Source organism: Colius striatus, chromosome 1, assembly GCF_028858725.1.
Source record: "Colius striatus isolate bColStr4 chromosome 1, bColStr4.1.hap1, whole genome shotgun sequence".
In the NCBI taxonomy this organism is placed as follows: domain Eukaryota; kingdom Metazoa; phylum Chordata; class Aves; order Coliiformes; family Coliidae; genus Colius; species Colius striatus.
The window spans coordinates 123,795,262-123,810,502 of record NC_084759.1 but is presented as its reverse complement, the minus strand read 5'-3'; the positions used below and the strand labels follow the sequence as shown (position 1 = coordinate 123,810,502).

The 15,241-nt window shown below is 37.0% G+C and overlaps 1 protein-coding gene across 1 annotated transcript in view; it reads left to right on the top strand.

Annotated features, from left to right (window-relative positions):
* The window catches only part of MAN1A2 (mannosidase alpha class 1A member 2), a 146,423-nt gene that overhangs the window by 48,437 nt on the left and 82,745 nt on the right, over window positions 1-15,241 (top strand). Inside the window, exon 4 of the mRNA XM_062005630.1 lies at window positions 14,610-14,728. Coding sequence (XP_061861614.1) covers window positions 14,610-14,728 — 119 coding nt within the window. The remainder of the gene's footprint in view (window positions 1-14,609; window positions 14,729-15,241) is intronic.

Genomic DNA, 15,241 nt, shown 5'->3' with positions numbered 1-15,241 from the left:
GATAAATGTTAAAGCAAGATGCTCAGTGCCTTACTGAAGCATGCCAGCAAGAACATTTGCAGACTGATCCAATTATTAGTTTGACTTTTACAATAAAAGCTTCTGGTGTTACTTTAGTTGACCTGCAACTAGAAACTGTTGCTAGTCTTTCTGAGATGTCTGATTTGGTTACTGTAAATTATAAAGGAGAGCCTGCTAAAAATGTTGCCTATCAATCTGTGTAGTCAATCAGTAGTTAAAATCTTGAACAGCTGAGTCACAGTATTAGTGGTATGGTGCCACTGTGGGAAAGTATGGCTGGGAATTCATAGATTTAGTGAGCTTTTGAAGATATTTACATTTAGATGACATATAAAACAAACCTTTGTAGGTTCTTTGGTGAAACGGGGTGATGACTTTCACAAAAATAGGAGCAAGTTTTATGGTTTTGAGAGAGAGAATTGTTAATACAAAGATTTATTCTTTATTCCTGCCCTATAAGATAAAGTGGAAAAGGCAAGTTATTTCTTTTTACAGTTTAAATTTTTATATACAGCTTGGCTACTGGTTGTAGCAGCTAAGCTAAAAAATGTTAACTCTTTTATTGGGCTGCTTAAGTTGCTGGAATAATTTTGACAGCTGTAAGGTGTTATTGCAGAGGTGAGGTTGTATGGGATCTGAGTCAAGCTGTCATTTCAATCCAAAAGGAAAAGTGAATAGGCTGATAGAAAATGAGGCATGTAAGATAGTGAGCAAGCATGACTGAGCTTATTTCAGAAGGCTTTCTGGGTTTACTGAAAACCGGAGTAGTTGATGGTGGTGTCAAATTCTCTTGCAGTAATGAAATCTGTTTGGATTTGCTTTTGAGGATCAGGGTAACATCTGAAACATGCTGTTTTAAGATCTTTTGTCCCTGCACTTGTTTGATGACTTCTAAGTGAACATTAAACACCATTAAAATTACCTAGTCCAGATATGCTTCAGAGTTGTAAACTTTGTATATTTGTGACATCTTTTACTTCAATATCTTATGGACTAATTACCATAGCACAAGCTTTAGGAATGCTTTATTGTGAGCTAAACTGAGCACTTTGTCCTTGTGAGTTTGTATCAGTCTTCAATCTTTTCTCAAATAATTCACATTACGAAACTCCCCCCAACAAATTTCAGAACTCTCAGTTCAGAAAGCATCTGAAGATAAGATGATAGACAATGATTTCTAGCTTTTCTGAGGACAGTGTTCTGAATTGCCCAAGAAACATACAGTAAAGATGTGTAGTTTGTCAGATAGTAAGTCCCTGCCTGACAAAGTGCTGATACAAACTCTTGCAAAACTGTAAACTTACATGTTACTAATAGTGAATTTCTAAACCTTGCATTTAGATGTATTTGGTCTAGAGATGAGCTGCATTACATAAAGATGATCTGATAATGTACACATACATAAACAGATATGTCTACATATGTTTTGAAAGGTGTGAAAAGATCTTTGCTGTTGTTGAGGTTTAACCCCAGCCAGCAACTAAGCACCATGCAGCTATCCACTTGCTCACTCCCCACTCCATAGGATTGGAGAGTTGGAAGAGAAAACAAAACTCATAGGTTGAGATAAGAACAATGTAATTAAAAAAAAAAATATAATAAGAATAAAATACAACAGTACTTCACATGAAAAGGAATGGAAAAAAGAGAAAAAAAAAACAAGAAAAAAAACATATGATGCCCAGTGTAATTGCTCACCACCCACAGACTGATGCCCTCCTGGCCATTTCCCTCCAATTTGTATATTGGGCATGATATACTGTGGTATAGAATAGCCCTTTGTCTGGTTCAGGTCAACTGTCCTGGCCATACTCCCTCACAACTTCTTCTGCACTCTCATCCTACTCACTGTTGGGGCAGGGTAAGAAACAGAAAAGGCATTGATGCTGTGCACTGCTTAGCAATAACCAGAACAGTCCTATGTTATCAATGCTGGTTTCAGCACAAATCCAAAACACAACCTTGTACCAGCTTCTATGAAGAAAATTAACTCTATCCTGGCCAAAACCAGTACATCTAAATGGTAATGGTGTGGATCAAAATGTAGATGCTTGCATACAGATATGCCCATTCTCATACACAAGGACTCAGTGGAGTTATTTTGTTGTATTTTGTCACACTAGAACTTTATCATGAATCTGTAGTGCTTTCATGCCACTCCTGTAATCTTATGTGCCATGTAAATGATCAATTTATTCTGAGATGTCTGCCAACCCTGTCCTGGGATAACATCTTCTAGGAGGAAGAGAAAATTGTCAGTGAAGTTGCATTTGTATTACCTACCAGAGCCTGAAGGCTGCAATGCAGTGTCATATCTCTTTTCTAACATATGACCAAATAAAGCTCTTCTCTCTTTTATGAGGGCTTTTTTTCTGGCATGTTCAGTGTCATCAACATAATGTGCTGCTACTTCATACATATGAAAAAATGAAATTTCGAGATGTATGTTGGTTAACGAGCAAGATGTGTCCAAGGGAATAACTCAAAGGCTCAGTTGGGGCAGGCAGTAAACTGATTTTTTTTAACTTGACAGTGTAATACTTGGTTTCTACCACCTTGTTGAGTGTGTCTTGTTGCCTGGCTTTCAGCATAGCCCATTTTAGTCTTTTGCTACCAGGATTTCTGATAAACACCCATGACCTGGGGGAAAGTTGCTGGGCCAGCTTCCAACTGTCCATGAGTGGGAAGCTTTTGCTGCAGATCTTGGTGTTGCTAAGCTGTGGAGATCTGACAGTGCATTTCTCTGCCATGCTGAAGAGCAAGAGCAATGATGCTTCCGAGCCCCACAGAGAAAGTGCATTTGTCAGACTCCAAGGGCGTGAGGCTGTTGCAAGAAGGTGCTGAGTCAGGCAAAGAAATCTGTTTTTCCTTTCGCAAGTACAGGATAGTTTGGGAGAGTAATGTGATTTCTTTGTGCAGTTTGTGGTCTAGAAAACAAAAGATGGAAAATTTCTTGTAAGCACTACAAGAAAATGCTTTAACAGATGTTGTTTTAAATTAATATTCAACATTTTTGTCATCTGTCATCATAACATTTATTGGTCTGCCTGAGCTTCTCAGACACTGTGATCTGCTGTCATCTGGTTAGTTATCATTCACTTTTGAAGCTCACATGATTGAGTGTCAAAGGTGTCAGGTTTGGTGGACCTTTTGTTTTTCTGCGTTTTTTTAGCTGTAAACATAAACATTTTGGAGTCATATGGTTTTACTAGGAAGAAACTAGATGATAAACCCTAAAGACTGAGGAGTGACCTTTTGAAAATATGGCTCAAACCTGGTGTCTTCTCATTGTAAAATCCCAATGAAAAGACAGACAGCAGAAGCAACTTTTGTTCAACATCGTTTTTCTGTGCATATCTTCAACCTCTTAATCTGCGTGGAGGATAAATGAAAACAAAAAAAATAAGGTATATATGTCAACAAATATGTTCTTGATTTGTTATTTTGACGAAAACCTACTTGGTGAGCAGTTCTTTTAATCTTAACTGTATGTGCACAAGTAATCTACCTCTCATTGCCTCGTTTTGCAGCAAATGAAAGGGGAAAGAAAATACATTCATGCTAACTAGTAAAGAGAGATAACTTCCCAATGCAAATTTCAGGGCAATCTCTGTTGATCAGGTTCTATTCAATTTTGAATTAAATGAAACTGCCCTTAGGACAGGTCGTGTAAAATCAGTAGTGAGTGACTACATGCAGACAGTGTTGAATATTATATGGGCATTGAATATGGGGTTTTTTTCCCAGTAACACAAATTTTTGAAAAATAAATTTTTAAGAGAACAGAACTCGAGTTGCTGGATGAATTTTGAATTAGAACAATCTTCTCATAACACAAAAAAAGTTGATTCAGGTCAGATGAAAGATCAAACATGATCATTACTCATCCTTTAGAACTTGCTCACAGCAGGTACCTAGGGAAGAAATATAAGAGCAAGAAAAGCCTATAATAAGTGAGCATTTCTCAGAGTATCCTCCAGGCTTAAAACTTGTGTATTGTTAGTGCTTCTGTGGTCAGAGGAAGGAAGCTTTATCATTTTTAGCTTATCTTTCTGTGGTTTTGTCCAATCTGCTCTTTAATCTATGCAGACATTAAAAGCACCCACCATATCACATTATGTGTGGTTCCGTAGTTTGATTCCATATTGTGTAGAAAACTTCTTTGTTTTGAAGTTTGCTCACTGTCCTGGGTGACTAGTTTTGTATTGGAAAAAACCCAACCCATTATTCATCTCTTCCTTGCCATTAATGAATTTTTAGAATGGCATATGCCCTCCATTTTTTGCCTCTAACTTGGAGGGTGTTAAGTCATTTCTCATACACTTTTTTTTTTCACATTCTGTAGGTTATTTCCTTTCTTTGAATCTCTTGAAGTTCCTTTTTTTTTCCTTTTGGAAGACTAAAACTTCATTCTTTCTTTCCTAATAGTTTGTATCTTTTAGACTCCTATTGGATTCTAGAAACTCACTATAGGGTAACTTTTCTGCAGTAGCATTCATTTTCAAAATCCATATCCATTGTATATGGTACTTCTCAGTAATTTATAAATACAATGATTTATAAATGTTTCCAAATGATTTCCTGAAAAAGCACTCACCATTGTAGAATCTGACTGTTGGTTTCCCCAGTGATAGTTGATTGTGTACACTTATGCTATTTCTTTTAAACAATTTTTTATCTACATGAGAACAATTTTCTCTTGTCCTGTGGCAGCTTAGTTTTCTTAAGAGCCTCTGTGAAGGGATGCTCTTCCATATCTTCTGTATATATTCTCTGTCCATAAGAAGTTCACTAACATTGATGCTAAGACAAGACTTTCCTTTACAAAACTTCTGACTTTTCCTCAGTTCAATTAAAGCTGTCTTCTGATAATGCTAATTGGGCAAATAGTGTTTTGCAAACACTATTTTGCTTTACAGCAATAGATGTCATGTTTATTCAGAATGTTTTTTTTCTTGAAGGCTTGTAAATATATGCAGTCAAGATGTGATCTGGCTGTGCATTCTCTCAACTGTTTTTCAGTAGTGGTGCCATAAAGACAACTGTGGTTAGCTAAGAGTATTTTTGAATGTTATTACTGTGTCATCAAACTGTCACAAGTGTGTCTCTGCATATCAGGATAATTCACCACAAGCAGCTGTTGTCATCTTCTTTTTAATAATACAGTATTCCCACTGAATTCTTCTCACCTAATTTATATTAGCTCATGTACAACACATTTAGGTCAGTTTTTCTCAGTGGCTTTTTTACCTGTTTCTGAACTGATGATGTTAAATCCTGTGGCATTATTCAGGGGTTTGAAAATTTTGCACGGATGAAAAGTGGAATTAGGTAAACATACCTACCTTATAGACTAGTGAGGTAAACATCTACATCAAATGGTAATGAAGAAATTAAGTCCTTATTAGAGTTCAGGGCTCAAACTCAATTTGAGAGTATTTATTCCCTCTAATAGCATCCTCTCTTGTTTTTCTCTTACAAACCAGATGGTTTACTCTGAGGAAAAAAAATACTTGTTTCCCGTTGGGAATCTTTGGACTCGTTTGTTTTGATTTGGAAATTATTTAGGTTCTGGGAATGCTGTTCCTGAGTTGAAACTTGTTTTGTATCATTTGGAGTTAAGAACATAGTATAATAAGGAAATGAAGGCTATGCAGTCTATTTTGAACTGTGTTAAAATATTAAGTTAACAGATGTGACAACTAAATAAGGATTTAGCTCTAAAGCTAAGTGTGGTAAGGACAGCTACATGGACATGCATACGAAGTGGGAGGAAGATGTAAGTACACTTTGGTGTCTTCTGAAGCCTGCAGATGTGTGAGGCAACTATAATTTAAAAACAGTTGAACCATGTGAGTTAAGTGCTGTGCTTGTGTCTAACACTAGTACCATTTGCTCAAGGTTTGCACCTTTCAGAGGAAGTTTTATGGTTATCACACTGGAATTATCTGCTCTCCAGCAAAAGACAATTTGAGTGTGGGTTAGACCAAATGTATGGTAGTGGCCCAAACTTTTATCTAAAGGTAGGAAAGCTTATGTAACAGATGACTGTTAGAGGTGTGAAGTTTTTTGTGACCCTTTTCCTACTGACTAGCTGATAAAGTACTTTAGCTTTCAATTATCTGTAAGAAATAATATTTCTTACTGTCTTGGAATATCAATACTTAGCTTGCTTCATATGTAAGATTTCTGCATACAGGTCACAACTATACCCAAATCCAGGTAGCATCTTGCTCTCCTATTTACAGTCAAACATCAATCTTGTTTTGCCTGCTGGGAAGTTAAGCTGCTTGTATTTAGATTTTATATACTCTGAACCATCATTCACAGATACTTTTCCCTTCAGTCTTCTATTTCCTAATTTCTTAAGATGGAGTTGCCCTACATCTGTGGCCTTGGTTAGTTTTGGTTGGCTGCTTCATGCATATGTAGCTGATTGCCATCACCACTCAATTTTTGCCTATTATTGCCTTCCTTCTGATACACTTCTCTCTTTTGTACTCAGTGACATCTCTTATACCTCATTCCTTTCCTGCTGAAGCTAATCCTAATCTTTCTCTCCTGACACTGTCGTCTTTCAGTTATCAGTAGATCCTGATCTTCCAGTAACTCTAGTCTGCACACAGTCATCCTCCTATCTACAGCAATTTAGTTTTATGTTTGTGCTGAAAAACAAAATAACAAAAATATGAAGGAAATAATTGGAAAGAAAAATAGAAAATCAAAATGAGGTGGTCTTAATATGCTAAGTCCTTTCCAAATATATTTTTGAGGATATTTAGACTTTATACTAGAGGAGCTATATTCAACTCTTGCTTGTATGAATTTTGAATTAAACTGAAGGGCCATGTAGGATTTAGTTGGAGGGAAAAGTTAAGCAATCAAGTGAGAAGAGAAAGGTTTATTGTAGTATAAATTCTTACTCAAGGTTTTAAAATTTAGTTCTTAAGGACATAGCCATCTAAGCAGCAGTTTATTGATTAATAGTATCTACCTGCAGGTCCACTTTTTAATAGATTCAAAGACTAGCATACACTTCAGTGCTTTTTTCCCATTACTTCCTCATTTATAAAATTAAGGAAAGCATTACAATTGATTATTTAATTTTGTTTATATGCTAAAATACTTTATTGTCTGGTACCAAAGATTAGGAACTCCTTTTCATGTTGTCTATTACCAGCAATTTAACAGAACTAAGCAATCAACACGCTTGGATTTTTGTTCTGCTTTTTTAATTAGTCTAAAATGTTAAAAGCAATTGGTTTCTTCATGGATACTTAGAGGCTTATTCATTGAATTTTATGTCTGAACTGAAATCATACATAGCAGTTTTCTATGAAATGTATCATTTCATTGACTAATTTTGAGGTGCTTGTTTCACGTAGGAATTAAACTGTTCTTCAAAAATATAATTAATTTTCTTAAACACTATCTTGTTCCTTGTGAGTCATTAAGGTATTTTACAAGTATGCTTCAGCAATGACACCTTTATTGTCAGAGCCTCACTAGAGATACAGAAAATTGGGTTGATAATTGTTTGCTTTTAATTTTCATGTTGTATCTTTTTTTCTACCGTGCCCATAATTGTCTATCACCTTAAGAAATCCTGTTGCTACAGTCTTGAATCCTTTGAATCTTTTTGAGTAGAAATTGCCGTACTTTTACCTAGTTTGGTACAGTCTTTCCTTGACTGTATTTTTCAGCCATTCTGAAGCTGGGCAGGCAGGAATATCCATGACAAGAATATTTACTTTTTAAGACTGTGATAACTCTGTATTTAATGTCAGGCTGAGTTTTATCAATGAAGTATTTCTACTCTGTTGCTAGGGCTTAAAACACCCGCCTATGTGAAAAGTAATAAATCTTCCCTGTTCAAAGTGTACTAGGGGGACAGACTTCCTTGAGAAGGCTTTACATCTCCTCTTGTGTTTCTGGAATCGCTGTGGTGAAATCTGCTCTATGCTTGAGCACACCTCTATTGTTGGGTTTCTCTGACGGTATTGCCAAACCACTCTGAAGTTCATATCACCTGCCAGAGCAGAAATGTAACCTAAGTTAAATTGTCCCTCAAAACTTTGGTACTCTTAGATTCCTCCTGCAAATTGTTCCTCCCCTCTCAACCCCAGTTAAACATACCAGTAAGCAAAGGCATTCTACATCAGGAGGAATAAGTTCTGCTTCCAGTAAATGATGTCTGTCCAGGGCCCTGAAAAAAAACAAGAACAAGATACAGGATATGAGTGGCTGAAACCAGTACTATTTGTGGCACATGAGGTCTGTCTGACAGTTCTGTGTGTCAGTATGGTCATACCATTGGCTGTGCTGCTTTGAGAGTGAAAGCTATTTTCTTGCATCCAGATCTCTTGTCTCTACACGTAACTAAGTATAGATTCCAGCTTTACAATGCTTATCAAGAGAAGTTTGCTTCCTAGAGTTTATTTCCATGGCAGGGATGTCATGACACAGAGATACTTGCAATTTGTGTGATATAGAGGTGGTTGTCTTCAGTAACAACCCAAATGCTTTTACTATATCCAACTGCTTGTTTTTCCTTGAGCAATCTTGCCAATTCCCTCAGCTTTCTTCAAAACATAGCTGGTGGTGGTATCTGCAGACTATGCTTGGAAACAAGAATAAGAGATTCTATTAGATTCGTGAGTGGTATGTGATTTGGTTAGTGTTTTTTTTTTTGTCACTGGTTTTATGAAATATTAACCTTACTTTGACTGTAAATGAATTGATGAGCATTCTAGTTTTGGATATTTCATCTGCTATGTTTTCTGTTTAAGAAAAAAAATAACTTCCTTTTGCACAGTCACTGTGTAAGGTGGGAGGATAGGAATGGTTACATGTATCTATTAGGCATGTTGCATATGACTTTCCTTGGAGACAGAGTGCCTTATGGTAATTTTTCCACTTAGACTGGTTTCCTTGAATTTGTAACAGCCTTGCTCTGACCTAGTGTACATTTTGGTAATAAGAGATCCATTTGAATAGGCCATGTTTCCTTCAGATTGGTTACTTCTCTAACAGGTTTCTGGGTAGATACCAAGTGTGGTGTAAGACACTAACACACTTAAAACACAGACCAGTTAGAGCACTGACAGACAGAGGGGGAGGGAAGAGAATGAAATTTTTCTCTCCTCAGTGAGGCAGGGGAGGGAATAGGAAAAATAAAAGCAAGAAAATTTGTGTGTTGAGATAAGAGTAGTTTTGTAAGTGCAAGAAAGGAGTGAAAAGGGAGAAGTAACGCGGAGACAATCACTTGCCACTTATGAGAAGCCGACTGAAGTCTAGCTGGTCCTCAAGGAATGGCTACCTGTGAGACTACCTCCTTCACACTCATCTTTGATCACGGAGTGTGATATTAATATGGTTTGGACTATGCCTTGGGTCTGTTTGGGTCAGCTGTCACAGCTGTGTTCCCTTGCAGCCAGTTGCCTGTCCTGGCTTGTTCAGTGCAAGGGGAGCAGGGGAGAAAGCCTTGATGCCGTGCAAGCACTGCTCAGCAATAACCAAAACTGGTGTGTTATCAACAGTGGTTTCTTTATAGTCATTAATCCAAAACATAGCACTATACAGGCTGCTGCGAAGAAAGTTAACTCCATCCCAGACAAGCCCAGAATACCTGCTCAGCCCTCAACTTGAACTAATTTAAACCCCCATGGAAGTGTTTTTTTGAATGAAGCAATGATGTTTGTGTGTGGTGTGTGCCTCCCAAAGAAAGGGGTAGATAGAAGTGACAAGTCAAATAACTACAGTTTCTGTGAAGCACTTATCTGATGGTTACTTTTCAATTTGGAGTGTGTGACTTAAGTTTGCTGGCTTAAAGTTCTAATTTGTAATCTTGTTCCTTATTTATATAATGTGTCTGTGTCTCAAATTTTCATAGTCTTCTCTGATTGTAATTGATCTATGCTAGTGCCTCGCTGCTCATAGTCTCTTCTGCTTCCATATAATAAATACACTAAGCAATCCTGTAGCTGATATGAGACTTTCTAAATCTCTGTACTTATTGTATAATGAAAATGGGCTATTTATTTTGTTCCTGTTCCTTTTGTCATGGAACACATCATAATGATCTGTCTACCTGTACTTTGATAGTCTCTTATGAGACTTTAAAATGGTATAAACAAACCAGTTCTTCATCTAGTGCTTTGGCTTACAGAAAGAATTTTACATGAGAAGACCATTTTTCTTTTAATGGCCTTGCTGTTTACACTTACTCATATGATTTGCAACATCTTTCGGACTGTGTATTTATGTGCTATCAAGTGAAGGAATTACTTCTAATGTCAGGAAACTGAAGACTACCTAAATATAAATCTGACCTACTATTTTACAGTCCTTTAGGGTAATACTCTTTGCCTAATCAGAGTGTGCATGACTTTGTTAATACTTCAGCTATTTCGCTGTTAAATCCTTTCCATTAGCTCATGATGGATGTTCTGTTTTATTTAGAAGAATGAGCATGGCATTTGTTAGGCAAACTTCATTAAATTTGGAGCTCAATCAACTGGAACTATAATTATATGGAGAGGAAACTTCCTAATCTGACATTTGTAAAACTGAGCCGTTTTGGAATCAGTTATCTTGCGCAACATGACCAACCGTGCCTTTATGTTGAACAGACCCTGGGAGGAATGCCTTCAGCTAAGAGAAGTGTTATTTTCTATTATAATTTAATTGGTTTATAGCATTTTTTTCACCACAATGAGACATCTGTTTTCTCTGTATCTGGAGCAATAATAGATTAGACTGTCTGGGGTCACAGTAAGCCATTTACAGACCTCTAAACTGTTATCTCATTGCTTAGAGTTAGTTTATTACTTTTCAGATCACACCTTGTGCAGTTTAAGTCTAGGAAGACTGTTGTCTTGTCCCAAGTCAAAATGTATAGCTCTTAGCATAGAATGATAGGGGTTGGAATGGACCTTTAGACATCATCCAGTCCAACCCTGCTAAAGCAGGTCCACCTAGATCAGATCACACAGGAACGCATCCAGATAGGTTTTGAAAACCTCCAGAGAAGGAGCCTCTACACCCTCCCTGTGCATCCTGTGCCAGGGCTCCCTCACCTGAACAGGGAAATAGTTTTTGTGTTTAAATGGAATAACTCATGTTCCAGCTTCTTTCCATTACCCCTTGTCCTGTCACTAGATACAACAGAAAAAAGGGGTGCCCCAACCTGGTGAGATCCACCATTTAGGTATTTATAAATATTAATGAGATTCCCCTTCACAGTCTCCTCTTATGTAGACTAAACAACCTCAGATCCCACAGCCTTTCCTCATAGGAATGAGCATGGTTATGAAAAGAAAAAAAATACTACATTATGAATGGAAATTATTTTTCTTTAACTTTAGATGGAACAATTTGTATTGACATCAGAAGAAGTAGTACAACTGCCTGTGTGTTGTCGTCTGTTTTCCCTATAGCACCTTATATGACTGTAATGCAGACCAGTGATCTTTGAACACTTACTTTTTCTTCCTGCTTTAGATTTCAGCTGATGCCTTGCTGGTAGTGCAGTACATTGTAAGGTGGAAGACAACTATGACAACATCACTGAATGTTCTTAAAGCTACAGATGGCTTTAAGTTGTACCTGTCTTGCAACATGGGTCTGCCAAGGTTGTTAAGTGCATTGTCCTCTGTGTTGCCTTATGTCCAGCTCTGCCCTATAGTCTAGACTTCTGCATGTGAACTCTGCATTTTGGACTTTTCCACCTCAATGCCCATGAAGAGAGAACTAGCTTGCTTTGTGCTGCCTGATTGACGCTAAAGGAAGAAGACTGGGTAGAAAATGTGTTGCAAAGTATTGACTTGTTATCTCTTGACCTTTAGGAAATGTGTTCACTCAGAAAAAGTTTAAAAACCAAAGATTGTTGTTCTTAGTCTTCCTTAAAGAAGTAGTGCTGGTGTACAGTTAGGATTAGTTGCCATATGTATAAGAGGAAAAGGGAAAAATAAACCAAATTTGGCTGAGATAGTCTACTTTGAATAAGAAAGAAGAAAAATGAATGATTTATTATGGGTTGGAGTCTCAAATGGAGTCCAGAAACTATATGCATACTGATCTGCATCTGAGGCACCTCTCAGGAAAGAGGCATGTGTGAGCAGAAGAGGCTTTGCTTAGTAATGATTTGTTGGATGATTGTGAGTCTAGGAAAGACAGACATAAAAGATGAGGAAAAAGGGGCAAAAGAGCAGCAGGAGAGGGAGCTTGAAGACAGTATTGGAGCATGGTTCAGACAAAGTCTTAGAGCATGAACATTGAATTGATTCAAGGCAAAAAATGCTGAGCAAGTCTATTCTGCTCTGTTGGACTGCATGTATTTCTGTGGCTGCAAACAATGCTGGAGAATCATGTGTGAGACATTGTCAGATATCCCCTATTGGAGACAACTGTTTTCTACATATAGGGCTTTTAACTTTTAACTCAGGATAAAATAAACTTTCTTGCCTATGGTAAAGTCATATTGTTCAATCACCGTGGAATGTGTTAGGAAATTGTAGACATTTTTTGTCATTTTTCAGGAGAGCTCTATTCCAGCAGTTCTGGATATTCTGCTGTCAGTCTTTGGGTATGACAGATGGATTTATGAAACAGCAAAAATAATCATGGACTTTTGAGTTTCCATGGCTCTTCTTTCATGGTTCTGTGCAGAGAACTCCATGAAAAATGTTGTTTAAATTATAATTTGTCAAGATATATTCTGGACAGCTGGAAAGCAAATAGTATTGTGCCCAACATATTGCTATTCTACTTTGTGGACACTTTAATGTATTTCTGAGGTCTAGAAAACTTTGAATGCTTGTACAATGGTGTCTGAACTTTTTTTTTGGGGAGGTGGGGCTGGGAACGGTGGGGCAACAGACAAAACAATGCACCAATCCTTCCCCTTGCAATGTGTCTTCCTCATCCCATGCCAACTGTAAAGTATGGGAGGTTACTGATGATTAAGTCAGAAGGTTTTTATTTTTGAAACTGTTACAAGAGGAGCTTTCAGCATTTCCCAAGACCATGTGTCCCTATTTGTTAAAACACACTGTGTATTTGAAAATTTTACTAATGTGGCTAAAATAAAAGAACAGAAATTACTTTGAGTGCCATGGCAGTATAATGCATTCCAACTTTATGTCAAAAAACCTCATTGTGTCAGCTAATAGTGATGGTCATGGTAAGATTTGCATATTTTTGAAGTGATAAATTAGGTAACTGTCACATTATGCTTATGAAAAGGCGTGAAGTTAAGTGCACAGTGTAGCTCTGCTAAAATCAACCTTCACTTCAGCACACGCAATGGAATTTGTCATTTGACTTGAGAGCATTAAACCTTATAGTACTTCCTCATCATGATGAATTAATTTCCTGAGAGTTGTAGGTATGCCTGGTGGCCAATTTGTCAAAAGATATGTGTTTTAATTAATCTTGTGAAAGGCAGTGTGTCCTGATCTGTACTTAAATGTTCTTAAACATGAGCAACTTCAGGCTTTCCATATCTAGTTTAAATTAAACAAATGCATGACTATTTTTGAAAAAAAATTAGATGGTGATTACTTTGTCATACAGACTGTTGTATTCAATTCCTATTATTTGGAGAAAGAAATCTCTGAAAATGGAGATAAACTTGTATGTAAGTATCAATCATTTAAGGTATATAAATATAATGGGAGTACACCTCTAAACATGTAAAAGTCAGAAATGAACAAATGAATGAATAGAAACAACCAAGCAGGAACACTGCCCTGTAGAGATTTCATTACGGATGAAAAATGTATTAAAAAAGGAAAATGACGTAACATATTCAGAGACTACTGTCCTTAAATTGCTAATCATATAGTTATTGTAGTGTTTTATAGAATACTGGAATGAACAGTGAAATTTGTCCACTTTCTTAGTGCATAGGAAGTTTTATATATGAAAATAAACAAACCCCATGGTAATTTTTGTTTTCATCTAGAAACAAAGACCTGTGTCTAGTAAGGACAACAGCATAGGTTGAGATGGCCTAAGGAGGTCAAGGCTAATGTGAGCATTGGTTCTTCACTTCTTAGTCCTGTCTCCCTCCTACAAACCCATGAGTCACTCATCAATCAACTCTAAATTGCTGCTGTTTCAAATGAACAGCACTTTAGGGTAAAGCACCATCGATTTTCAGTTGGCTTTAAATGCTTCACTTTAAATGGTGACAACTGAGGAATCCATTAGCAGTTCATAGTGTAGGTCCCTACAGAGAGTGAGGTGAACTGTTGGGCCTGGGGCTTTATCAGTCAAGCCAGGTGGTATAGTGTCCATAATTGCAAAACTTTGAAAGTTTCAGTAGTAACTGCTGGGAAACACAAGGTGTTACTGTGTGTCTTTAGTAGTCTTTCTGTCTAACTATGCTAGAGGACTGATGCTTTGAAAGAGAACTGTAGTACTCTTATGTAGCTGCTAATTCCTTGCACATTTGGATAATTCTTCGTGCTGTCATCTTTACAGTAACTTTATGATACTGCTTGGATTATTTGCTTATGCTTGTGATGTTTAAGAGAAGTAATGAAATAATCACTTGTAATAGAAGTCCTTCTTTTTGTGTGTAGGAAACTCACAAATGGGTGCTACCATAGTAGATGCATTGGATACTCTTTATATCATGGGGCTTCATGATGAATTCAGAGAAGGACAAGAATGGATTGACAAAAATCTTGATTTCAGTGTGGTGAGTAGAGCTGGCCCTGATATTTCTCTAATCCTTTTCATAGCATAGTGTTCCTCTTGGGGGGAGACAGAAGAGGTCTTTCAGCTGGAACTTATATTTGATGCTCTGAATCATAACAATGCTTTTGTGAAGTTCTCTGTGTTTTTAACTTTCTTTTGAAACCCCTCCCACCAAACTCAACACCTCAACGCTTTCACACTTTAATTGTAAGATCAATCTATATATTGCTTTTTCAAAGTATGCATTATAATTGGATAAAAGAAGAAAGATAAAAGGAAGAAAGATAAAATAGTCAGTGAGAAAGAACAGAGCCTCAAAAATGAAAGTACAGAGATGAGGCTTTACTAGCTTATAGTAGTTAGAAATACCTGAGATGTGAAAGACAGTTTCCCCCTAAACTACAGTGTATAAATCACTTAATACACTCTCTTCTTATCCATGTCTTCGAGGTGTTTTAACAGGAAGAGTGCTACGTGAGTTGTCTTAGTTTGCCTACACGTTCTGAATCTATCA